This window comes from Anas acuta, chromosome 1, assembly GCF_963932015.1.
Source record: "Anas acuta chromosome 1, bAnaAcu1.1, whole genome shotgun sequence".
Taxonomy (NCBI): Eukaryota; Metazoa; Chordata; class Aves; order Anseriformes; family Anatidae; genus Anas; species Anas acuta.
In genome coordinates this window covers 173,308,562-173,334,715 of record NC_088979.1, presented here as the reverse complement: position 1 = coordinate 173,334,715, position 26,154 = coordinate 173,308,562, and the positions used below count along the sequence as shown (strand labels likewise).

At 42.8% G+C, this 26,154-nt stretch overlaps 1 protein-coding gene and 1 non-coding gene across 7 annotated transcripts in view; both read left to right on the top strand.

Annotated features, from left to right (window-relative positions):
- Positions 1–4,098: 4,098 nt before the first annotated feature.
- TMEM117 (transmembrane protein 117) overlaps positions 4,099–26,154 on the top strand; it is a 216,183-nt gene continuing 194,127 nt past the window's right edge. The window contains exons 1-2 of one of the 6 annotated variants that reach the window (XM_068669372.1): positions 4,099–4,231; positions 9,599–9,903. In XM_068669372.1, the coding sequence (XP_068525473.1) occupies positions 9,627–9,903 (277 nt within the window). In that variant the 5' untranslated portion in view covers positions 4,099–4,231; positions 9,599–9,626. The other 5 variants (XM_068669375.1, XM_068669376.1, XM_068669374.1 and 2 more) reach the window with 5 other exon arrangements.
- Positions 5,783–5,864, top strand: TRNAS-GCU (transfer RNA serine (anticodon GCU)). Its single transcript has one exon. It is a non-coding gene; the product is annotated as a tRNA-Ser (tRNA).

Sequence of the window (26,154 nt, the reverse complement as noted above, 5' to 3'; positions counted from 1 at the left end):
TCTTCTCATTGCTTGTCCAGAGCTAAATATCTGATAGCTACGAAATCTCTCCTTAGGCGTAGCAATGTATATATGATTTTTTCTTATCTTCAGACTATAATTAGCTCTCTCATGTTTAATGTTGGCTTACTTGATTATTTTCAGTGAAATTATAGTTAGGATTCACTACGTGCTACCATTTAGACGATCACTGAAGTCATTAGCATGTGTAATTCAGTTGTATTGCTGAGGTTTGATGCATTGCTTGGACAAGTCATGCTTTGCACAAGACGCCTGTATCTGTCTGCTTCATCAGGGACAGATTTGCTCCTGAGTTATACTGGTGCAGCGTCAGGTTGCTATAACCTCCGTTGGAACACCCAGACCCAACAGCCAGCGCTTCATTAGTGCTCTCTGCCCTGCTCTGATTCTGTTTTCTCGCTCCAGTCAGGTGTACATGACAGCATGTTTTAATAGAAATGGGATCAAGACATGGGGAATTTATATGAAGGGACAGAGAGACAGGAAAGCCTTCAAACTTTTTTTTTTTTTTTACAGACACAATGAATTGTTATACTGTTTGTATATGAAGTGCAGTTGCTAATTGCATGTTGAAAGCATATCATGAGATGCAGTAGTTGATGTCTTCATAAAATGCTATCAGGTTGGTTAGGCATGACTTCCCCTTGGTGAAGACATGTTGATTGACCGTAATCACCCTCTTATCCTTGATATGCCTAGAGACAACGCCAAGGATAAGTTGTTCCATCACCTTTCCAGGGATGGAGGTGAGGCTGACCGGTCTATAGTTACCCAGGTCCTTCTTGCCCTTTCTGAAGACTGGAGCGGCATTTGGTTTCCTCCAGTCCTCAGGCACTTCTCCCTTTCCCCATGACTTCCCAAAGATGATGGAGAGTGGCCTATCAATGACTTCCACCAGGTCCCTCAGCACCCACAGGTATATCCCATCAGGACCCATGGATTTATGGATGTCCAGATTGCTTAATTGGTCTTTAACCCAGTCTTCATCAACTGAGGCAAACTTCTCCTTTATCCTGACATCCTCTGGGGCCTCAGGAGTACAGGGCTCCTCGGGACAGCTTCTGGCAGTATAGACAGTGACAAAGAAGGCATTCAGTAACTTCACCTTCTCTTTATCTTCTGTCACCAGGGCACCCACCTCATTTGGTAGTGGGCCTACATTGCCTCTAGTGTTAGTTTTATCTGCAATGTATTTGAAGAAGCCCTTTCTGTTGTCCTTGACCCCTCTCGCAAGGTTTAATTCTAAGGAGGCCTTAGCTTTCCCAGTTGCCTTCCTACATCCTCTGACAACAGCCTTATATTCTTCCCAAGTGGCCAGCCCTTCCTTCCATGATCTGTAGACTCTCTTCCACTCAAGTTTGCCCAGCAGTTCCCTGTTTAACCGTGCAGGTCTCCTGGCCCCCTTTCTTGACTTCCTGCCTGTTGGGATGCTCTGATCTTGAGCTTGGAAGAAGCAGTCCTTGAATGCTAACCAACTATCTTGGGCCCCTTTTTCTTCAAGTACCCTGTCCCATGGGATTTCCCCTAGCAATTGCTTTAAAAAGGCCAAAGTTGGCCCTACTGAAGTCCAGGGTTGCAATTCTGCATGGTATTCTGTTCCTGCCACATGAGATCCTGAACTCCACCATCTCATGGTCGCTGCAACCAAGGCTGCTCTCAACCTTCACTGCTTCAAGCAGCCCCTCCTTGTTCGTGAGGCCAAGATCCAGCAGCACTCCTCTCCTACTTGGCACATCCACCATTTGCACCAGGAAGTTATCATCAGTGCACTGGAGGAACCTCCTGGGCTGTGGATGTCTGGCTGAGCAGGCCTTCCAGCAAATGTCAGGGAAGTTGAAATCCACCACGATAACCAGGGCCTGTGTTTGTGAGGCTGCTACCAGCTGCCTGTAGAAGGCCTCATCAGCTTCCTCATCCTGATCTGGTGGCCTGTAATAGACACCCACAACAGTATCCTCCATGCCAGCTTGTCTCTTAATTCTCACCCACAGACTCTCAACTCACTCCTCATCCACCCTTAGACGGTACTCAACACGCTGTAAAGAGCAGTGCCACCACCTCACCTTGCTGTCCCGTCTTTTCTGAGGACATACCCATCCACGACCACATTCCAGCTATGTGTGCTCTCCCACCATGTCTCTGTAATTGATGAGGGCCAACTCTGCGTATTGGGCCCTCTGTTCCTCTCAGAAGGGAATCTCCTACTACATTTACCCTTCTTTCTTTCTTTCTTATCGGAGGCAGTCTTGGGGCATGGTGTTGACTGCCTCGTCCTGTGTGACCTCATTAGTGGGCCTTCCACCACACCCTCACCTACCTCTCCTTCAAGAACCAGGGCCTCAAACTTACAGAGGGGCACCTGGGGACGCGAGGGAGGTAGGCAGGGGGGGTTGCCCATGATGCCAAACTGGGACTTTCTTTGTCTTTTTGGTCCCCTCCCTCTGCCCCACAGCACCAGGGCAGGGGATCCACCACCCTCAGGGGGGCATCCCCTGGTGCCCTTCCCTCTGTCATGCCAGGGAGTTACTCCACCAGGCAATCTCCTGCTCACACGCCCCAATGCTCCTTAGCCTGTCCACCTCCTCCATGAGCTCAGCCACCATGGAGAGCAGCCCTTCCACCTGAGAACAGGCGGTCTCCCCACTGTCCTCCCCTGGCAGCATCAGGCTCAGGCTCTCAGCCAGAGGCCTGAACAGCCACATCTCTCCATCTATGTCACCACAGTCATTTTGGCATGAGCTCTCTGCTGAGTGGACTCCATGGTAGGTTTCTTGTCTCGCAGACTCAGGTGAGCTGGTCTCTTGAGTGAGTCGGTGCAGAGCTCCCGCACCCTGCCACGCAATCACATAAACACTTTGAGGAGTCTTGGTGCAACTGACCTAACCAAACAAATGGGATGTCTCCTGAAGTGACATCACAACAGCTTTTCAAAGAGTGTGTTCTGCCAGCTCTTTTTCTTGGTGGCTGTTCTTGCAGAAGAAGAGGTGCTAGTTAGGCCAAACTTGCTAAATCTGGTGAATACTCTGACTCACGCGGTGGGGGCGGGGGAACAGCCGGCACCACTGTCAAGCCTTTGGTTATTCCGGTTCTTCTCCCTTCCAGTCCTTTCTCTAATTGAGTCCTGAACTTGCCTTTCTCATATTTTTGCCCATGCTTGGCTGTCAGCCTGATGAGTCTGTAATTAAGTAGGTCATCCTATGGTCATCCTTTAAATATTGCTACAACATTAGCTTTCTTCTATTTCTTTGAAAACTCCTTAGCATTTCAGAAGTTGTTAGGAAACAATTTTAATGATTAACATTGCTGCCTATCACTACTTTCATTTATTTTTCTAATAACTCTTTGACTGTAATAACTCTGTCATTAAGAAAAAAAAAAAGGTTTAATTTAAATTGCTGCTCTTTTATATCCTTTTATATTATTGATTTAATAGAAAGTATTTCAATAATATGGAAACACAGCTTATGCTTACCAAATATGCAATAGAAATATTTATTGAATAATTCTACTTTTCTAATCTTTTAGGCAATTCTTTTTCTTTTTCTGTTCTTTTTTTTAATATCTAGTAATAAAGCACTAATAGATTTGAAGTGTCACTGTCTCTAACTTAACATTCTTTCAACGGGATGTATATTTTTGTCTTTTATTCTGAGTTCTTAAACCATTTAACTCCTTAGTTGTAAATTAACTGTTGTTTTATATTTTAATTTCTATTTTAGTCTCGTCTCCTCTCCAGTAAGCAGAAGCTGGGGAGGCAGATAATGCACAGTGGTATAGCTGAGACTGGTTGCCATAACCACATCTGTGAAATTTCAAAGGGTGAAGTCTTTTATTCCAAGCATGTTTTTCTGCAGGTGCACTGGGTCTGGCTGGGATGGAGTTAACTCTCCATCCCAGCGGAGTGTTTTGGGTTTGTGACTAAAACAGTGTTGATATCACACGCGTGTTTTGGCTGCTGCTGAGCAGTGCTCACAGGGTGTCAAGGCTTTCCCACTCTGCCCCCACTCCTACCCCAGCAAGGAGCTTGGGGGTGGGAAAGATGATGGGAGGGGACACAGCCAGGACAGCTGACCCAAACGGACCAAAGGGATGCCCCATACCCTATAACATCATGCTCAGCAATAAAGCCTGTGGTGGGAGGACAGGGGTTCTCTTCTAAGGGGGCTGTTGTGGAGGGGGTGCCTGGGCATCAGGCTACTTGTGGGACGTGGTGAGTGATTGCTTTTGCATCTTCATTTATTGTCTCCTTCACTTACCAAATTGTCTTTATCTTGATCCATGAATTTTCTTGCTTTTGCTCTTCCTATTCTCTCATCTATCCCTTGAGGGAGGAGGTGGGGTGAGCGAGCCAGCAGCTGTGTGGGTGCTGAGCTGCTGGCAGGGGCCAACCCACAACAGCAGGATGGAAGAAAAATACATTAGGAGCACAGTCCCTGACTAATGGGGTTTTGAGATTTGAGGGAATGAAGCACTTTTTCCAAGCAGCAAGTGAGGGAGGAGGCATTTGTGCTGCCACAGATGAAAGGAGTGGGAAGACAGGCTGAGAGAGCTTGGGCTGATTAACCTTGAGAAGGGGAGCCTAAATTGGGGGGCCGGGACACCTTAGTGAAGGGTCTAAAAACCTGGTAGGAGGAGTAAAAAGATGAAGCCAGACTCTTCTCAGTGCTATGCAAAGGCAGTGAACTCAAACAGAAACATGGGATGTTTCATTTAACATATGAAAACAATTTTTTTCCCATGAGGGTGGTCAAACACTGGGGCAGTTTGCCCAGGGAGGTGGTGGAGGCTCCAACCTGGTTAATGCTCAAAACACCGCGGGACACAACCCATGAAAACTTAGTTTGACCCTGCTCTGAACAGAGGGCTGGACTAGTGGATGGATCTCCGGATGTGCTTTCCAACCTCAGCTCTGCTGTGATCCTATGAAATTTTGTGGGTGGTCAGCAACCCCAGTTTTGCTGGTCTGGCAACTAAGCACATTTTCTTTATAGATGACATGGGATACCAGAGAGCTTTCTCAGATGAAACTGTAATATTTTTTCCATCTGTTGAGTTACCCTATAATCCTGGATACACAAGGAGAAACTATAGACTGTTTTATAACAAATTTCGTATTTTTATTTTTATTTTTATTTTATTTTTTTCTCTAACAGAATAATTACACCAATCTTTGTAGTTTGGTTGTGCAGCCTTTTCACTGACAAAGCTATCACTTTTGTTTTTGTGTAAAAAAAAGCAAAGAAACCTGTCTGTTATTACAGTGACGTTATTTTGGAAGGTAGAGCAGCTCAGTGCCCGTTCCTGTGCCAGATGGGGCTGTCTGAGGCAGCAGTCTGAGGAAAGAACTTTGCAGTTGCAGGCTTATGTGCAGAAGGCTGATTCCTCTTATTGGAGGGTAAAAATGACTTTACAAAAATTGAGACTGCAGTAAAATATTTGTATGGTTGTTCAATGGTTGCAGCTCTCTGCTGGAAACGGTGTAAATAGATAGCCTTTGAACAGGGGCTGTTTTATAGTAGGAGAGCTCGTAATGTAGTGTCATTCACAAATATAGAAACCAGCATTTCAGGATGCCTCATTGTCCTCATTCAACCTGCTTTTTAGGTTCAGCTACCTGCTTTTACTGCTGGCCTCCCGGTTACTGACACTTTCTTGGACAGAGCTGGTTTACATTCTTCATCTGTTGACAGTTCCTGGCTGTTAGTCACCGGGCCTGATTAGTCTTGTCTTCTTAGATCATGTTAATTGCTGCTATTTCTGTGACGAGGTGGCCGAGTGGTTAAGGCGATGGACTGCTAATCCATTGTGCTCTGCACGCGTGGGTTCGAATCCCACCCTCGTCGAGAAATGACTTTAGTGTTCAAGGCCAGGCTGGAGGGGGCCTTGGCCAGCCTGATGTAATGGGTGGCATCTCTGCCTATGGCAGGGGGTTGGAGTTAGGTGATCCTTAAGGTCCCTTCCAACCTGAGCCATTCTGTGATTGAGGAACATCTTCCATCAGGTTAATTTTGATGGCTTGATTAAGAAAAATGAAGTAGAAATGGTCCAGCTCTTTTTTTTCTTTTCTTTTTTTCTTCCATTTTTTTTTTTTTTAATTTAAATATATATATAAGTGAAATATTACACTTAAAAATAGAAATTAGCATTCCCTAGGGAAGCAATTGCAACAAGAAGTTTGGGGGAGCTATATGGTGCACTTATGTTTTTGGTTAATTTAGTAGAAAAGGACATGGTTTTCATGGGATTGACTTTTATAATGCCTTCAAAAACTTGCTCACTGATTTACTATCTTCAAAAATATGGATGAATGCTCTATAGTTGTAGCGTGTTTAGCGTTACCATCTGAGCAGCATTTTTTTTTTTTTTAGTGTGTAGGTGCATGAAGAGTGTGATCTCTTTTGTGGTGGGTGCTGCCTCCTTCTCTGTGGATTCCCATTTGTGGAACAGAAGGAGGCTGGTTTCTCCAAGCGTGGCAGCACACGCAGAGCTGCTGCATGAAGAGGCAGTGTTGTGTGCTGTATTTCGGTATTCTCTAGTTGCACATGATGATTTTTTTTTTTGCTTCTGAATATTTTAAATTTCTGTTTACTGTAAAGATAGCATGTTGCTGGTGGGGGTGGTGCTAAATATATTGCAAGTTCCATATTTCTACCTAAAACTGGGGGTGTCACAGGATATTCCACTGAGGCAGATCACAGAATCATAGGGTGGTTTGGGTTGGAAGGGGACTTGAAGATCACCCAGTTCCAACCCCCTGCTATGGGCAGGGATGCCACTCACTAGATCACGTTGCTTGGGGACCCATGAGACCCATCCAGCCTGGTCTTGAACACCTCCAGCTGTTCAAGATGATGTGATTGTGTCAGATACCTTCAATATGGTTATGTTTATTCAGAAAAATATGAAGCTACGCAGCTGTAAGTATGGAAGGGGCTCACAAGACTTCAGCAGGTGCTTGTTCTGGCTGTGCTGGCCTTTCCCAACGTGACCCACCTCAAGGCCCAGCCACATTCCTCAGTGGACCTCATCTGCATTCCTCCGTACCTTGGCCTGAAGCAACCCCATGTATATATATGTGTTAAGTTCAATGTTGTGCTACTGCTACCTGCCGCAAGGGATTTACATGGCTTCCCCCAACCTTAGGGCAATGCCGAGGCAGCAGCCAGCAGCTTGGAGCTGGGTTTACCCCTCAGCAGACTGAGCAGGTAGCACACCAAGCCCAGCGCCAAGAGCACCCTGTGCCATGCTGAGGGCATCCCGCAGCCCTTTCCCCGGGGTGTCAGCAACGCCAGCCGGGGACCGAAACCCTCAGGGACAGCCACCAGCCTGGAGCCCCAGGCCAGCAGCTCCCCGGGGCACGCGTTTGACCCCGGTGCGGTCTCCCCCAGCCTCATCCCTCCTCCCCGGAGCGGGCAGCCCCGGGCGGGGAGCCCCCGGCGGTCCCCGAGCACCGCCCCGCCGCCTCCTCTCCCCTCCTCCGGCCCTTCCCACCCCCGGGCCGGCGTTTTGCGGCGGGGCCGCGGCGGTGGCGGCTGGGCCCCGGCGGGGCTCCCCGAGGCCGCATCCCCCTATCCCCATCCCCATCCCCATCCCCTTGCCGCAGCGGCGCTGCCCACCGAGGCTGCGGCACGGCCGGCCCCGCCGCCCGGCAGAGGAGGGGCAGAGCCGCAGCCGTGCCTCCCTCCCTCCCTCCTTCCCTGCCTCCTTCCCTCCGAGCCTCCTCCTCCTCAGCCTTCCCCCGAGCCTCCCGCGGGCACCCAGCCGCGCCGAGCCGCAGCGCGGTGAGTATCGCATCATTGCCTCCCGGCCTGCCCGGGGGAGCAGGGAGAGCAGAGAGCCCTGCGGCAGCCCCGGCACCCAGCAGCGCAGCCGGAGCCCCCGAAACGGAGCCCCCGAAGCCGTTCCCTGAGCCCCGAAGCGCTCCCGAGGCAGCCGGGGGGCCACCGGAGGTGCCAGGGCACCCCGCGGGCGGTGGCAGGGCACACGCCGCTCTTTATCCCCAGCCCCTCGCAGGTTTGTCAAGGTAAAGCGTTTGGGGCCGCCCGCGGGTTCCCCGAGGTGGGCTCTCCCCCTTTACAGTGGGGTTTTGCTGAGGTGTGGGCCGGCGCCCCTGGCTTCGGGCAGAAAGTTTGCACGGGGCTGGCGCTTCCCTGCGCAGACTTCTTCAACTCTCTGCTGGGGTTTTGGCGTTTTCGAAGGTAATTCACGCGTGACGTGACGTTATTAATGTTGTGCCTTTACCGAATGCCCTGTCTGAACCTGCTGAGAGCTCTCCTTCCTTTGCTTTTAATGGACACAGGATTCCTCAAGGTTTAGAAAAAATAACTCTGATTATAGAGTTCAGGTGTTTGGAAGGGACTACCTACAGAGAGACGTCGTAATTCAAGCTGTTTGTGAGTTTGCAAAGTAATACTCAGTCCATAGTCCAAGAAGGGATGGGTAATGGATTGTTTTATTTAGGTCTTTTACTGGCATTCGGGTTTGGTTTTTTTCTTTCCGCAGGGCAGATGACATTTGCAAAAATCTGTACTGTTCAGTTGAGTACACTGTATCCTTCAAGGATCGCGCTGTGATAAACAAGCAATATTATTAGATACTGTTTTTTTCTTTCTTTTCCTTCCTACACTCCAAGTCCCTTGAATAATTGTGGTGTTCCACAACACAAAGGCCTTATATCTTTATGAAAACAGCATGGTTCAGCAGGATGAAACAACTGATTTGTTGTGAATAAAAGAAAAACCAAATGACAAGCAACGGAAACATTAGCCATACTCCGTTGCATTTTTCTATAGCTTTTCCACGTAAGTAGACAAGTTTCATTATATGGTTTTCATATTTGTACAAAACTGTGCTCAAGGCGCCCTTATTTTCTGGTTTTGAAAATACGTTTAATTATTAGAGCACTCCCTGAAGTCAATGAAGAGATCTCTGCAGACCTGCCTGAGCTGTAAGGATTAATTCTAGGAACTTTTCCATCATGTTATTCCTTCATATAAACACAAGTTTCCAATGTGGTTGAGGGACATGCTTCTAAGTGTCCTGGAGATGAGGCAGCAGAAGACTTCATTGCATTCATGGGCTTGTTCCATCTCCCTCCTATTAAGAGAAAGACACAATCTAGGTATAGCATCAAGGTTTTGAAATCTATGTTGTATTTCTTGAAGAGTGGGTGGAAGGGTACTCGGAGTTTCCTGTAGCCTGTTGTTTTCTTTCATGCTGCATTTTCATTCGCTACAGCAGAGCTGTGCCTTTAAAGAGATGATATAGAAATGCTGAGACTAAAAATATTGTGCCTTAATATACATGTGCTTGTTTGTCTTTTTTCATTTTATTTATTTATTTATTTATTTATTTATTTATTTATTTATTACATTGGAATAGGTAGAAATTTCAGATTTTCTTCACCTGAATCTAACAGTACCTTCTGACGGAAACTTTCATTGCAATTCAATCCCAAGTACTAGAAATGACTGATCACAAGGTTACGGCGATTTGTTTGTTTTAATGTGCAGGTATCTCCTAAGCTTCCAGAATTCTGTGTAAATGTAACAATGCACATTTGTATCTCTACATACAGGCAAAGAACAGCTCTGAACTATCTGAGGATGGATAAAGACTTCCGCTACTACTTTCAGCACCCGTGGTCTCGCTTAGTTGTGGCTTACTTAGTGATCTTCTTTAACTTCTTAATATTCGCTGAGGATCCGGTGTCTCACAGCCAGACAGAAGCCAATGTTATTGTAGTCGGTAACTGCTTCTCCTTTGTAACAAATAAGTACCCCGAAGGAGGAGGCTGGATATGTCTGAAGGTGCTTCTGTGGTTGCTTGCCATTCTCACAGGACTGATTGCTGGGAAATTCCTCTTCCATCAGCGTCTGTTTGGTAAGTTACAAGATGCACCTGTGGACTTTCTGATAATGGCTTTATGACTTTGCCTTTAAACTTCCTATTTATATACTATTTTGTGAGCTTTGCTATTAATCACCTCATTTTTAGAACTGTATAGAACTCAACACATCAAAGCTTACATCATTGTGGAAATTACTCCCATGTCTGCTTGTGTGAGCATAATTCACAACAAATTCAGTCAAAAAAGGCTAAAAGCAGTAAGAGCTGATGTGTTTGAAAGAACTGAGAGGTCAGTGATTTCCAATATTAAAAAAGTACTTTGTTTTCAAAGCAAATTTTAAATCTCATGTAATTTTCTCAGCAATCTGCAGAAAAAGTGTTGTTCCATTAGGCAGTGACACTAAATATCTTGTCAAAAGTCACATAAGTGGGAGGCAGGACTGTTGCTTGTATTAGTAGACATGCAATAAACAAGTCCCACACGAAAACGGGAGCTCTGTAGAAGCAAGATATGCCTGTCTCAGTTCAAGAACAAGTCAATGAAAGGAAAAGGTAGGAAATGGAAAAAATGTGACAGCAAGTGCTGAGTCAAAGGAATGGAATGACCCTGGACTGAAATCTGAGACTGAGAACTTAGGTGTAGACTTATAGAGATATGACGAGAGATATCTATCATTGTCTTAACTGAGTCATGTAGAAGATGTTTCATCTGAGGGCTCAAGGCTGTGTCAGGTTTTAGAGAGAAGTAAAAGTCATAGAAAAGATTACTTCTTCCTTGCCACCTGCAAGGTTTTGAAACCTGTGATTCTAGGTATAGAATCTGGACCTGATGGACCAGTGCTACCCTTTTGTGCTGGTAGGACTTCAGGGTGGATGGATTGTTGCTGGAACACCTCAAAGCACAAGAGTGATTGGCCTTTTCCTTAGGCTGCCTCATTTAAGATAAAAAGAGAGCCAGTATTATTTCAATAAATTGAAAGGAAAGCTGTTATGTCAAGGAACAAATAAGAAAAGCCACTCTAAGAGACTTCTCTTAAAACACTAATTCAGAAAAATAGCTGAGCATTTTGATGCCTGTTGAGTGGACATTTTAACATAAGGTAGTGGTAAATTGAAAATGTCCCTGTAGAGAGGATGTTTTACCTTAGTTCTTTGGTTCTGGAATGAGCTCTGTTGCAATTATGTTTTCAGTTCTGACTTTCACAACTGAGCAAAGACTTTGTTAATTTGGAGAAAGTTAGGAAAAAGTAATTAAACCAATGACAAAAGTGGGAAATAAGCCGTATAATGAGAGGATTTAAGGGATAAAGGAAAGGTTAGAGGGTGACTCGCTCAAATTTGACTTGAAGGACAGAACCTTCAGTCCAGCAAATACACTGCAAGGTCCAATGCTTGGAAGTGGCAAATTGCCAAAGGTGCACTTTTTTTTTTTTTTTCTCCCTGAAAAAGCTAGTTAATCAGTGGAACAAGTGATAGGGTGAAGCATCATCAAGTCCTCAGGACAAGTGAATTTTCTTTTTGGGATTATGTTCTGTTCTGGCTAGGTAGGTTATTATGATAATTCCTCCTGGATTTGTAAGTGTGTATCATAGAGAGGACATAGCTGAATGTGAATTTTAAAGCGGCTTGAATCAGCATTGCTGCCAAAAGAAGGTCTGCCCTACCTTCAATGTCTGCTGCTCGTTCGTGCTCTTGTGCAGCTGCTCAGTTAGGGAACTTAAGCGCGTTTGCAGTATCCACCTGTTATTTCAGTGAGGATCATATCTGATCATACAGATATTTGTGGCAGCAAAACTAAGGGATAAATCTTGGGAGAAAACAAGCAGGCAAGACATATCCTATCTCTGCTCCAGTCCTGGCTTAGGGATATTTCCAGTTCTGGTCTGAGGGAGCAGAATGTAGATAACAATCTGATCTGAGGCTAGTTGCTGCAAGCTCAGTTTCCTGGCAGTTCAAGCCAACATGAATCTATCACAGTCCCACCCATCCGTGCGGTTTTGGTTCCTCCCGGATGAGATGTGCCTGAGCTCAGGCAGCCGATCCCATGGAAAACCAGTTGCTTCTGCTGTCGTGCTCCTTGGACCGATGCGATCCCTTAGGTGCCAGCGCTGATGCGGTGGCCAAGGCCGGTGCAGCCAAGCTCGCCGGGGGCTGTGGCAGCCCTACCTCGTGTTATTGGCTCGAGGGCTGTGGGACTGTGCCCACACAGCATGTTGGTGGCAATGTGCTGAGAGTGGGTGGCAGTCCAGGTGACTGGCGATCTGCTGTCCTGCTGGCTGGTGTAGCCACACAAGCTGTAAACTAGCCAGGGTTGAGGGCAATAGCAGTGATGCCAGGATGATGAGGGCTTCAGAGGAGGCTTGCAGCCTGAGTGTACCTCTGGGTCTCCAGAAGATTTGTACAGCCCTTACTGAAATCTTTCCTGCTGGTTATTTCTCAATACTTCAAAAGCTTTACTGCTAAGAAATATGTATTTTATTGAGCTCCTCATTGAGCATGCCCTCTGGATCTTCTAGCATCAAGCACTTCATGAATTCAGCCTGTTATTAATTTCCCTATTTCAAAAGAGATATAGATAGTTATTTCAAAGTACCTCATTTTAAAAAGTTGTTTTTTTTTTTTCCTTTTTTTTTCTCTTTTTTTTTTTTTTTCATTTTCTTTTCTTTTTTTCCCAATCTAATCCTTTTTTTTTTTTTTCATGTAGAATTGTTTGGAAGCATTTCAGTTTTTCAGTCCTTCTGGTCCTTCTGTATTTGCTTATATTTCTCTGTTATATTCTGTTTGTAGAGGAAATGTGACTGGTCATTCCTTGTGGCCTGTGCATAATTTCCTGCTGTCAGGAAACCAAATAGCACCAGTCAATCTCCCTGTGTCAGATCTTGGCTCACAGCGTATGCTGCAAATTGAAATTGAGAAGGATTAGTCTGCACATCTCACTTTAGATGAAGAGGAGTGAAAAGGATTTTCTTTCCCTATGCCCTTCCTGCTCTTTTGTCCCTTGTCTTCTGTATTTCTTGCTGCTGAGTGTGCATATGAACTGGAAAAATAGTGCCTCTAGACCTGCATCGTAATGTAGTTTACCATCTGTGATGGACACCATCTGATATCCATGACTGTTGTGTACTATAAACGTAATAGAAATAAGTTCAGGCAAGTTATGTTCCTAAAAATAGAAGGAGAAGGGTGCTAGAAACATAATTTAGGCTTCATCTCTCTGAGACTACAGAGAGATAAGAGAGTAGGTAAACGATATTGTTGAAAAGTACAGATCTTGACTAGAGGGCATGGTGAAATGTTTCCAGTTGATAATGCTCATTGCAGCCTCTGATCAGTAACCTCTTCAGGCACCTTCCTCAAGACACTGCTCGTGACTTACAACAAGATGAGAAAAAAAGCCCTACAATTCTTGCTATTCAGTCAAGAAATAACTTACTTCATTTGATACACATCTCCGGTGATAAAGATTTCTGAGGAAAACAGTCTTTATCTAGTAGATTCCTTATATTTTTATGGCATATGGTCAGAACAAATGGAATTTTAGAAGTGCCTTTTGGCTGTTATCCACTACGTTCTTTTGATTCATCACCAAGCATATCTTGCATTTGGTTAGCTTTTGTGTTCTGCCGTGCTTTGTATTTTGCACTGGAAAATGAAAGGCCATAGATGAAGATTGGAAGTTTGGGGAAATAAAGATGTATACCCCAGTGAATTTTTATTCTGTATGAGAGAGTTACTTGAGGAGGGGAAATGTGGTATCTTCTTTGCTCTCACTTTGAGATTTCTTGGTTTATTTTCTGCTTTATTAAAAACAGAAAGAGCTTATAAACTGACCCCATTAGATGACAGCATGCATTCAGAAAATGCATTCAAATCTTACATACTGACTTGAAAGAAATTCATGAATAAGCTCTTGCAAATTTTTTTTTGTATCGCTCTGGGGCACTGTCTGGAAAATAACACAATCTTTAGTGTGTAGAAAGTGTATGTTTTAATCGGCACCTTCTCAGCAAATGTACAATTGCAGCTCTGTACTCAAGCCTCAGGCCCAAATTATGCGTTCAGTGGGGATTTTTTGGCCCTGAGTTCAGGCTGTGCACTTTGCATCAAAGTATATAAATGTATTCTATCACATAAATTTAAAATTATTTTTGATTCATATAGATTTTTAACATTAGAGATAAATGGGCAGTATACTTGGAAAAAAGTCTTATTTTTTTTCAGTACAACATCTTTGGTTTGATGTGTAATAAACCTTAGCTTATGCTGCATATTAAATGCATCAGTTTTTCAAAGCATACTTACTACATGATGTGCAAGTATCTACCTGCTCATTTCTCATTCTAAGTGATAATAAAGATCAAAACTGATTAAAAGCCTACTATTACAGAGGCTGGATTTTATTCAGTTGCTAAAGAGTATGTCCAAATTTATGTTTGTAAGTTCATTTCTAGATGCTGTGGATGGAAAGTAAATACTTAATGTGCTGTAACAAATTCTGCAAAACAAGATAAACAAAACGAAAGCCGTATTTCTTAAAACAGGTGGACCATCGTACTACTGTGAGCAAATCAGAGCAGTTGAATAAATGTTGAATTCGGTGGGTTGCTCCATTACAAATGTTCACAGTATGCAGTTTGTCTAGAATTAAATAATAATCTGAGCTTTGCAGACAGAGGAGTGAATAAATAAAGCAGTCATTACGAGAATTGCATTGGGCTGCAGGCACACACTAACGCTGCAAATTTTTTAATGGACAGTAGTGCCATGCTGGGAGCAATTTCATGACAGGCAGTTTCAAACAAAACACCCACCGAGGACCTGTTGTCTGAAAACATTACTCTTTTTGTCAAACGTTTTATCTGAAAGGCTCTGAAAGATATTGCAAACCTATTATGAACAGACTCTTCACGTCTGCTTATATGCTGAGAGGTAGAAGTATGTAACAAGTGAAGCAGTGAGTGTATGCAGATGGCAAGAGGAAATTAGGTGGAATGGGATTTAGTCAGGATGATAATACCCTGCACATGAGAAACATGAATCCGTTCAGCAGCTAGCAGACATCAGATAAATTTGCACAATACCACATATATGATTATTAAGTATCCTGAAATACCAGGGGTCATGTTGGGGTAAAATCTGGGCTGTGGTGTTGCTGCTAGTGTTGCTGTGGCATATCGCTTAGCAGGGCTTGCCCCTGCCTAATGGACCACAGGAAAAAAGAAGAGATGTGCTGGGATTTTGGCATGGTTGTTTTTCAGCTCAGTTGTTTCCCGTTCTGGTCGGATAGCAGTTATATGAACAGTTGTGCCACTGTCTGTAGGAGCAAACAATGGGTGTATGGCAATACTTGCCTCAAATGGTAACCTGATGGATAGAGCATATTCTTTTCTTTTGTCAGCTCTGTATCTTGCATTACAATAAGAGCTGTCACTTAATACCCAGCAGCTTTGTTCCTGCTCTTTCTTTTCCATTGATGACTTCAGCCTAATAGAATGCTACTGATGTAATACCTGGTTTAAAAAAAAATACTGTCTTCAGGAGCCTGTTCAATATGAATTTTAATAACAATGATGAAGTTTATGCTGTTGAAGACATTCAAAGTCTACTTGATTGCTTCGAAGTCAATTCACCTCTTTTGTATCCAGTAAGTGTTGAGGCAATACAATCAGATTATTTTGGTCCTACAAAATGTATGCCAAAGGGCCAATCTAACAGTTAGCTAATAATAACACACAAATGGCTGTGAGCAAGCATTTTTGAGAGCCAGAATCCTCAACAACAACAGCAAAAAAGCCCAGCATAAAAAGCAAGAAACTCAGAGCCAGACACTGAATGAGTGCGGGCTCATCAGATTCCAGCTCTGCAACGCTGCCAGTAATTAAGATGTCAGTTTAAAATAAATTTTACATCATTCACCAGGGAGACCACAAGTGACCTTTGAAATATAAATAAAAGGCATGCAAGTGACCTCCTAATTTCTTCTTTTACTCTTGTATTTTTAGAAGAGCTGTAACATCTTACTGCTTCCTCTCCTAGGGTTCAATGAGGATGCCGCTGTCTGCTCTTAGCATTAGTTATGGAATCTGTCTGACACCATGTTATCTATGGGTTGCAAACTACGGAGTTTAATTGGAGATATAGCAACAGTAGCTACTAAAAAGATTATTTTTGCAGTGAAGGCTTTGATTCTCCTGCAGGCACATGTTCCTTTCCCCAAGCAGCAGCCTGAGACTGCGGGAAGAGCTACATGTCAGATTATCCGTAATGGGAGGGCTCTAGAGAATATTTAGCATCCAGTGCCTGAAAACTAAAAATATTCTCATTGCTACTTAATATTGATGTGTCAACTCTGTGTTTTCATCTCTTTGATGTGACTTTCAGATTTTTCTTTCCATTCAAGACAGGGAGTGAGTTTGGAATGATGCCTGCCACTTGCAGGAATAATGTCTCAATTCCCTGATTTCTAGAAATAGAAGTGAGCTTATTCCTGGCAGTAGCAGCATGATGGGCATAGTGCAGGTGCAGCCTAGTGCAGGGGCATAGTTCTGCTCTCCTTATTCCATACAGCAAAGAGATGGAGGGGGGGGGTTAGTGTGGAACATCACCTTGCTGTGTGCCTGATGGGGAGCCCCGAGGAGAACATGATCTCAGTGGTCATGCTGTGCCTTTTTGAAGGTCCCCTTAGGCTGTCAGAGTGGCATGAAGGTCCTTCACGTACCAGACAGCATTTCTCTTTCTGTGATCCTGCTGGGACTCCAAATCAGCTAGCATGACTGACATATAAAATTATATGTTTTATATTTTTTTGAAAATTTCCAAAATAATGATAGCAGTAAAAACAATATTCCAGGATTTAAAAAAACAAAAACAACAACAACAAAAAAAACAACACTCGAATACATCCTCAGGATTTGAGAACTATTAAGCAAATTGTAAATGTGATTTATGCATTTTTTTTAATACATCTTCATACATTTTTCTTCTTCTGAGGAGGGATTGGCATTTGTGTTATGTGAGACAGGTAGGGAAGTAACCCACACACATACCTTTTAGGAATGCTTTGACATTTAATCCACAAATAGCCTTCATTTATTACTGCCCAGGCATCAGCAGGTTGTGGTTCCTTGGTGCCATTATGAAGGCCTCATTAGAGCTGACTTTACGTGGTTATGGGGCAGCCCAATCTCTGCAGCACAACATAGGAGCAGATCACTGTGTAAATATTTGAGAGCAGGACCCTTTTGAAATTTTCATGTGAAAATGAAGGTGGTTTAATAATAGTTACGATAGTTATTACCATACATAACAGCAAAGTTATGCATAGTTAGATACTTTAATGATGACAACAGTCACAGAATAGAAGTCAAATAGAAGAACAGTGGAAGTTTTTCTGCTTCATATAAATTATAGACTCAGAGAGTGGTTTGAGATGGAAGGGACCTTAAAGACAACCCAGTTCCAACCCCCTGCCATGGGCAGGAACACCTCCCATCAGACCAGGTTGCCCAAGGCCCCATCCAGCCTGGCCTTGAGCACCTCCAGGGATGAGGCATCCACAGCTTTTCTGGGCCCAAAATATCCAAATAAATATCCCAAAATGTTTAAAAGGTAGAAAGTGGTGTCTTCTCTTAAGCTCAGCAAAGTGGAAACTGAAGATTTCTGAGATTATATATCCAAACAAAAGGCAGAAAAGTCATTTATTAAGACATAAATTGAAAATTACAAACCACAAACATCTTTTCAGCTTTTGCACATTTCCTTGCTTCCCTGTTCTACTTCTACTATAGCAAATTCTGCCTTTTCCTTTGTCTCATGTATCTGTTAATTATTTACCTGGAATGATTAAAAATATATATGTATATTTGCCATAACTTATTATATGGCCAATTTGAATATGCAAAAGCAGATGATTTGGATGTGATTATCAGTTATTTCTTGTTATGAGTTATAAGACTTCAGAACATTACAAATTTATGGGTTAAACCAGTCATGCTGTCAGACAGTGGCCCACCATGGATGCCGAGGAAAGATGGTCCTGGTAACTCCCAGAATAGTTTCCCAGCCTCCAAGAGTTTGTTCAGGATTCAAACAAAAATGTGTCTATTTTTAGGTGCCTTTGACAGTAATTCTGAAGACAAATAATAAAGCTATAGTCAGCAGTAGTCTTTATTCCTGCCTACCTGTTGCTAAGAGGCAAGTCCTTCACAAATTTTCACATAAACCCCCAGATTTATCAAGTTCTTCTTCCTCCTACTTGCGGTAGAATATTGTGAAACTTGTTGGTTTTGGCCATTTGCCTGAAGGCCAGAAAAACTGAAGTTTTTAAAAACAAACTGGCAGTTAGAAAGAGACAGATTCTTCTGCCGAGGTCGTCTTGTCTTAAGTTACCTTGAATTCATCTTTAATCTGCAACCCTGGGATGTGATCTTTCAAAGAGGACAACTGCTTGAGGCTAGCTTATGCCCATGCTAAATAATGTTTTCTGTTTCTGACACACTTTTCTTTAATACGAAAGCAAAGAAGAAACTAAACCTGCGGAAGATTCAGTCAAAGTCAGGTATGCTAAACAAGTAGTGAAAGCGATATGTTATGGCAGAGGGGGCATCAGGAGATCAGGTGGGCTCAAGGAAAATGTTCCTAGAGAGTCACAGCAGCAATATTAAATTATAGTTTATGCAGGGGAAGGAGAGCAAGGCCTAAAATTTGATTAATCCTGGCTTTAATTAGCAATAAAACACAAACATCCTAACTGTCTTGCTAATCAATCTTCGTAGATGCAAGTGACAGAAAACATGGATCTCAATCGGCACTTGGCGGTGTCATGTGTTGGAGTTTTGTGAGGTGTAGAAAATGAAGAAGAAACCAGAAAGGAATATTTTAAGTGGAATTTCTGTGGAGTTCCTGCCCCAGGGAATTCAGCGCTTAGCACAGCATTCAATTTTGTATCACTTTCATATAAAAATTGAAAATGTAAAGGTTTTTCAATAATTTTCTCCATGCCTTCCACTTCGATGGATGTTCTTTCTGATACGTACCAGGGTAGATCACTTCAAAGTGGTTTGGGCTGTGCTTACACCCCAAGCACCCCCTCTCTGTGGCAGCAAAAGGTGAAGCAGATTTATTTAGATTAGGGGTCACTTCTATATGATCTATCTAAATTCAAAAAGTGAAACAGAAGTATTTCTCTCCTGGGGATATCTACAGATTTTGTTTTCTGAGGCTGCAGATGGAGAAAGCAAAAACTTCTAGAGACTGATTGCAGTGCTATTGACACATACCAAAACAAATGCAGGCATGAGTAATCTTTTCAGAGTCAATGGGACCACACTGCAACAGTGCTGTCTGCACAGGGTGGGCCCACAACTTACCTGAAAGAGTCTTACCCTCAGCACCCATGAACACTGGAGCTCTGAGATCCTTTCTGTGTCAGTGTTAAAGTCTCATCTGATATTGTGTTCTGTGGCGATATTTCAAACATTCTTAGTTCTCCTGCTTCCAGTAATGCTGTACAAGTTCCCCCTCATAGCTCAGCTTCTCCAGAGGAGACTTTCCCCCTGGAAAAGTTGTTCCATTTGCTGTGGAGCACAGGTTCTTCATTCACTCTGTATTGTAGGTAGTGCACTGGAAGTCAGACTGATGCCTTGAATTCCTTTAGCAGAACAAAACTCAGTCCAGAACTTCTCATGCTACCTACCCTAAGTTATATTTAATCTCTGTTTTTCATTTTTACAGTTACAAACCTTGTCCTTCCAGAGGTACGCCATAAAGCCATCTTGCATGATTTGGCTCATTGAGGGAAGCAAGTTAAGTGTCTTCTAGTTATTTACTGGCTGTGATTTATAATGGAAAGGTGAAGTCCTTCAAAGACTGTTTCTTCCAAGAAGAATGTGTGTATTCCGCAGCACATCACTGTGAAATGGGTGTTTCTGGCAGTATGAACGGCACTATTTATTTTGGCTGAATAATTCATGTTATATTTAATCCCTTTATAAACAGACCTCTTAAGGAGTCTCAGTGAATATTTTGTGACCATTGTAAATGTCTCAAGACAAAATTTGTGGTTGTTTTTCCTCACTACCGTACAAGATGTATTGAACGTAGTCTAAAAAGATATTCCTAAAATAAATACTACTTCAAAATGAGTGAAGGGATTTGATTCTATCAAAGAGGTTTACATGCCTTAGTCTGTAAGGGAAAGGATCTTCCTCTGAAAGGAAATGGAAACATTTAGCAGCAGGACTGAGAAGGTGCTCTGTAACCTCAAGAAAACAAGTGCCATTTACCATTTCTGTCTATTTCTTATTAAGACACTGGCATTGCAAGATGGAGAGCTCTTTTTTAGCTATTTGAAGGCAAAGATACTGTGCAGTATCATGCTGCACATAAAGCATACTGGATCTGAAAGCTGTATCATTTACATGTTTTATTGTTTCTTTTACATTTAAACTCTCAGATCTCGAACTGTATAAATTAATTTCCATGTGAAAATAGGACGGATACACCTTTAGGGGTGGAGTAATTTTCTGTAATAGTATCACATTTCCCAGGGAATAGGGTTGTGTTCCCTGGGAATGTTTGCCATATTAACATATAGAGGTGGAGGGAACAGGCTTTCTTCCTGAACAGCTTACCAGCATCTTTCTCCTCTAATTATTTCAGTTTTGGTCACTCAGACCTGTCTGGTGAACCAAACCCTATTTGTGTAGCTTCTAAGCTTAGTTTGCCTCTTGCAAGAGCCTCTGCAAAATGCTCCTGTTGAGGAACTCCAGTTGAGGAGCGCTGTGTTTGCTTCCCTTGTGATGCCAAAGCTTATGAAAGCCCAAGTACGTGTCCTCACCAGCAGCAATCTTCTCCCTGGGGCAGACGTTAAAGATGGTTTAAAGATTCACTCCTTGAATTCTATGGACACTTTTTTCCTTTGCCATCTTTCAGTGAAAATGGGCTTTCTAGTGGATATTGTCCAAGGTAAAAAAGCTGATGAAATACAGGCTCTCAAAGTACACCAAAATATTTGAATTCCATAATGGTCACTTGAAGATTTTTTCCAAATTTCACACCTGAAAGAGCCAGAATCTTGCTTTAGCCAGTCGGTACTTCCTTATTTCCCTTTTCTTTCCCTTTTCTCACCAAAGTCTTACCCAACAGCACATAACAGAAAATTTAACTCTTCAAATAGAATGAAGGCTGAAGCTTTTCATTAGAAGAACAGCAATTATTTCAGTTCTTTCTTGTATTTGTGAGGAGCTTGCAGAGACAGTCTGTATGCACTCGGGGTAGTCAGAATGCCTTTCTGGTTATCAGATCCCTAGCAAACTAAATCTTAACTCAGTTGAGGCTCACAGAGTTCTGCCTATGAAATATGACTTATTTCCAGGTACAGTATGGTGTCCTGAAGCTGTTGATGTGGAAGTGGTGCAGATTATATGCTTCTGTTTGTATGGTTGCCCTCTTTTAAAATGTTGGACCCTCCTGCCTTCAGCCACGTGTCTCTCCAGGGATGAATGCGTTCTGTTCTAAGGTACTCCAGGAATGAGTTTTTCCTAACCTCAGAGAAACTGCGGCTCTTCGTGAGGTGCCAGATCTACCACAGTTTCCCCACCTCACCTTCCAGCAAAACTCCCTGGAGTCCTACTCAGCCAGGATACTCACAGGTGAAGCAAATGGGTGACAGCAGATCTGCTGTTCCCATGCTGCGTTAATGGCTATGACACACGAGGTCCTGCTGTTGTAGAACAGGGGCGGTTGTTGCAATTACAGCCTGTGTAAACACCTGACCAGAACCGCAGCTATCAGAGGAAAATTGGCTGTGAGAAGCGATCCAGACAGAAGTAATTATCTTTCAACAGAGGAGCACCTTCTAGTGGTATTGGGTGAATATGACAGTCAGGTAAACAGTTTATTGAAATTAGGAAACTTAAATATGGTAGAAGAATAATAATAATGAGTGTTTCTGTATAATATATTAATGATTAAATTGGAAATCTATTTTAAAACAAACCTGAATAGGGAAAGCATATATTTGGAAAAAACATCACATTTTTCAATAACCACTCCTCTCTGGCCCAAACTGCTGACGTACAAGCTTTCTATGCGCATGCCATAAAATTGTATTTCCATGTGCTCTGCTGTGGAACCTACCCACTCTTTAGCTTTTTTTTGGTAATGAAAATTTGGGTTCATTAGCTCTGATTGAGCTCCAGATGAAATTTGCTACAAAGTTGTTATTTTGTTCAAAATTTCACTGATTGGTAACAGTTTCTCCATTCAATTTATTTCCAGGAAAGATATGTTTACTCAATAAATTTGTCAATACACTATTTGCCATGGTTGCTTAGTTTTGCAAATAACATAGTATCAAATTATTTAAAATTCAATTTTTCCAAAGATGCTGCTAGTTGAAATGTATCTGGTGGTTTCACTGATATTGCAGATTTCTACTCTTTCCGTTTCTATGCTGTTAATATTCCTTTTTGGACAGTATCACAGAGTGTTCCCACATAATACACACAAATGATGTGCTATATCTAGATCGGCAAACTGGAATTAATGAGCAATGCTTACAGTGATGTAATTGCAGAAGTTTTGTTAGGTGCATTAATGGAAGCTATCTGCATGGAGCACTTAAGTCTCTAATATTCATTGGGTTCCTTTGTCAAATACAGGAAGTCCAATTTGCAGGTAGTTAGAAGGTATAGTTACAGTTCCTCTTTTTACTTCTCTAAACATAATCCTGTTTTATTAAAGTAGAGAACTTGACCTTTTTCTGAAAAAAATAAATAAATCAACATCTGGAAACTTCATCCCACAGTTGAAATAGGTCTTGCAAATGCTTTAACCAGTGAAAACATACCCAATTCACTGGTTTTGTGTTTGCAGCACACACTAATATTGGGCTAGGACTTGACTAACTGGTGAAGTCCCTTTTGGTGTTCAGACGTGTGTCTCTCTGGACACGTATGCAGATGCTAGTTGAGAAATGTATAGCTTATGAAATAATAGTTTTCTCTGAATCTGAAAATGCTCAAATCTAAGTGAATTCCTGAGTCTTTCATGGTAAGCTAGACAGCCTTCTTGATTGTCGCTGGAATATACAACCTCTCAGTCCTACAACATCAATTCTCTGCTTGCCTTGTGCATCTGAAATGCAAACACACTGTATAACCTCTGGGGTGTCTGCTTGTGAACTGTGAGATTTATTCCCAGTGTCCAAAACAGACAGCATAATTGCAAATATTTATTGAAGATGAGAAACAAAGCAAAACACATGCTTAATCTGAACATATAGAGATTATATCAGAAAGCTGTCTCTGCTCACGGTTTCTTTTTTTTCTCTTCTGCATACTTTATGCCTCAGAGAGAGAGAACTTTGAGCAGGGAGCTCATCTTTCATGAGTCTGCTGTGGGGGTCTGGCCAAAAAATAATGTACTTTGTTCTCTCCTTGTTGTTGGCCAGGAGAGAGTCTAGCTTCTTTTGTTGTTGTTTTCTTTTTAATTAAAATGAGCATTGTTTCTCAACCTTCAAGACACAATTTCTTTTTATTAGGACGTGCCATCTCCTGTGTCTGACCGAACTTTTTGACTCAAGAAAATGTAAATCTCTTTTCTCTCTTGATATCTGCCACTCCTTGATAGCTGAGCATGCACGTTCATTCTGGACCTTACATTCCTGCCAGTGAGTCCCAGAGACAGCATGGTTTGCCTTAGTCCTGTAGAAAACTAGTGGCAAAGCTCGTTGTCAAACCTCTCTTGAGTTCCAGTTCAGAGTTAGTTGTGGGGTGGTTGCCTTCTGTCAACCTCAGCTTGGTGTGTTTGAAAGAAAGGGATGTTCCTTATTCATATCAGGCTAAATATTTATTGTGCATACTTGTTATTATGTAAACATATTAAGCTATATACATATAAGCATATTAAATTGTAACACCACAGTCAGGTTTGTAATTTGCTTTGACACAATACTGCAATTTGGACAATTTACCACAATGACTCTTTGTAAACCTATGGCTGCTCCTTGATGGGCAAGGACAAAATCTGCTTTGTTTTCTGACTAAGATGCTTTACAAATGTTTCTTTTTGAAAGGACTGCATGGTAGATAGGTTGTAAGCAAATCTATTTTTTGTTGTTTTTGTTAAAAATAAGCTTGTGAATCACTTTCAGTGCAGTGTCAGGAAAAAAGAACAAACAGTTTTTTAAAAAAATGAACAAATTATTTTGACAAGTCATTGCAGTGTCACTAAAGTGGTATTGAGAAACAGAGATTACAGTCCTGCCCTTCAAAGTTCAGCATCAGCATTATATAGGATATAAATACTGTAATGCTTCTGTTACTTATTGTGAAATTTGAGTTCCAGTAAATTCAGAGAAGACTCAGAGAATAACTGTAGTTTCTACTAGGTACTGCAAGTAAGTTGATGGAATTTATTGAAACTCTAGAATGAGAAAAAGGAGGAGGATAATGGAATTACTTTTATAGCTCTGGCAGTTAAAAAAGCAGCTGCTTAAAAATGCTAAAAAATCATAAAGAATAAGGAGTGTAATAACATAATTCATCCTTATATACCCTCTAACCAACTTTTTGTTATGCAGTACAAATATGCAGTATTTAGGACATCTAAATAGAGATTTTTTTCATGATCATTTTATAACCTGGGATACAGTCAAGTAAAGTCAGAAAATCTGCACTTCACAAGTGAAAATGTTAGCATTTTGTTTTGCCATGGCAGGATTTTCAGCTGCTTTCCTACTGAAAATTGTTCTAAAACATGATAGGAAATCAATATCTATTTTTTTTTTAGTTTTTCTTTTAACTGCATCAGCACAATTGTTTAAGGCTGATGTAATGATGACAGGAAGAGTTAAGTCTCTAATTAAAATTACATTTAAAATCTGTGTAATGGAAATTGACGGATGTAGAAAAATGCAGAATTAAGCCTGCCTGCACACTCATCTAGTCCAACCTCCCTGCGAAGCAGGATCACCCAGAGCACATTGCGCAGGATGGCATCCAGGTGGGATATCTCCAGAGGAGGAGACTCTACAACCTCTCTGGGCAACCTGTTCCAGTGCTCTGTCACCCTCACAGTACAGAAGTGTCCCCCCATATTCAGATGGAACTTCCTGGGCTTCAGTTTGTGCCTGTTGCCTCTTGTCCTGTCACTGGGCACAACTGAAAAGAGACTGGCTCTGTCCTCTTGACACCCTCCCCTCAGATATTTATACACATTGATGAGGTCTCCCCTCAGTTTTTCTCTTTTCCAGGCTAAGCAGGCCCAGCTCTCTCAGCCTGTCCTCGTATGACAGATGCTCCAGTTCTCTCATCATCTTTGTAGCCCTCCTCTGGACTCGCTCCAGTAGCCCCATGCCCCTCGTACTGGGGAGCCCAGAACTGGACACAATACTCCAGGTGTGGCCTCACCAGGGCTGAGCAGAGGGGAAGGATCACCTCCCTTGACCTGCTGGCAACGTTGCTCTGAATGCAGCCCAGGGTACTGTTGGCCTTCTTGGCCACAAGGGCACACTGCTGGCTCATGGTCAGCCTAATGTCCACCAGGACTCCCAGGTCCCTCTGTAGAGCTGCTGCTGCTGTCCAGCAGGTCAGCGCCCAGCCTGTAGTGGTGCTTGGGATTGTTCCTCCCTAGGTGCAGGACCCTGCACTTGCCCTTGTTGAATCTCATGAGGTTCCTCTAGGCCCAACCCCCCAGCCTGTGGAGGTCCCTTTGAATGGCAGCATGGCCCTTTGGGGTATCAGCCACCCTTCCCTGCTTTGCGTCATCACCAAAATTACTGACGACATGCTCTCTTTCATCATCCAGGTCGTGATGAGTAAGTTGAACAACACTGGACCCATTACAGAGCCTTGCAGGATGCTGCTAGGTACAGGCCTCCAACCAGACTGCACCACTGAGCACAGCCCTCTGAGCCCTGCCATCCAGCCAGTTATCAGTCCACCTCACTGTCCGCTCATCTAGGTGCCACCTCCTGAAAATGCATTTCACCAGCATCTGCTTCACCTGCAGTTTCTAGTTCACACCATGTCCCTGTGACCACCAAAATTTAAGACAGGCTCCGCCAGAAACCTGATGGAGATGTCTTGGCTAATAGTGCTGGTCTTCTGAGTGGGATTGGCTGGACTGGCAGGAAACCAGAGGTCCTGGGTTCCCATAGTACATGGAGTGCTGTGTGAAGGCATTGCTCTGCTGGCCAGGTCAGTAGCTGAGACCTTGACTGTGTATGTTTTGTGGCATCAGGCTGCTTTTACTTTAGAGTGTGAAAGGTGAGAACTGCAG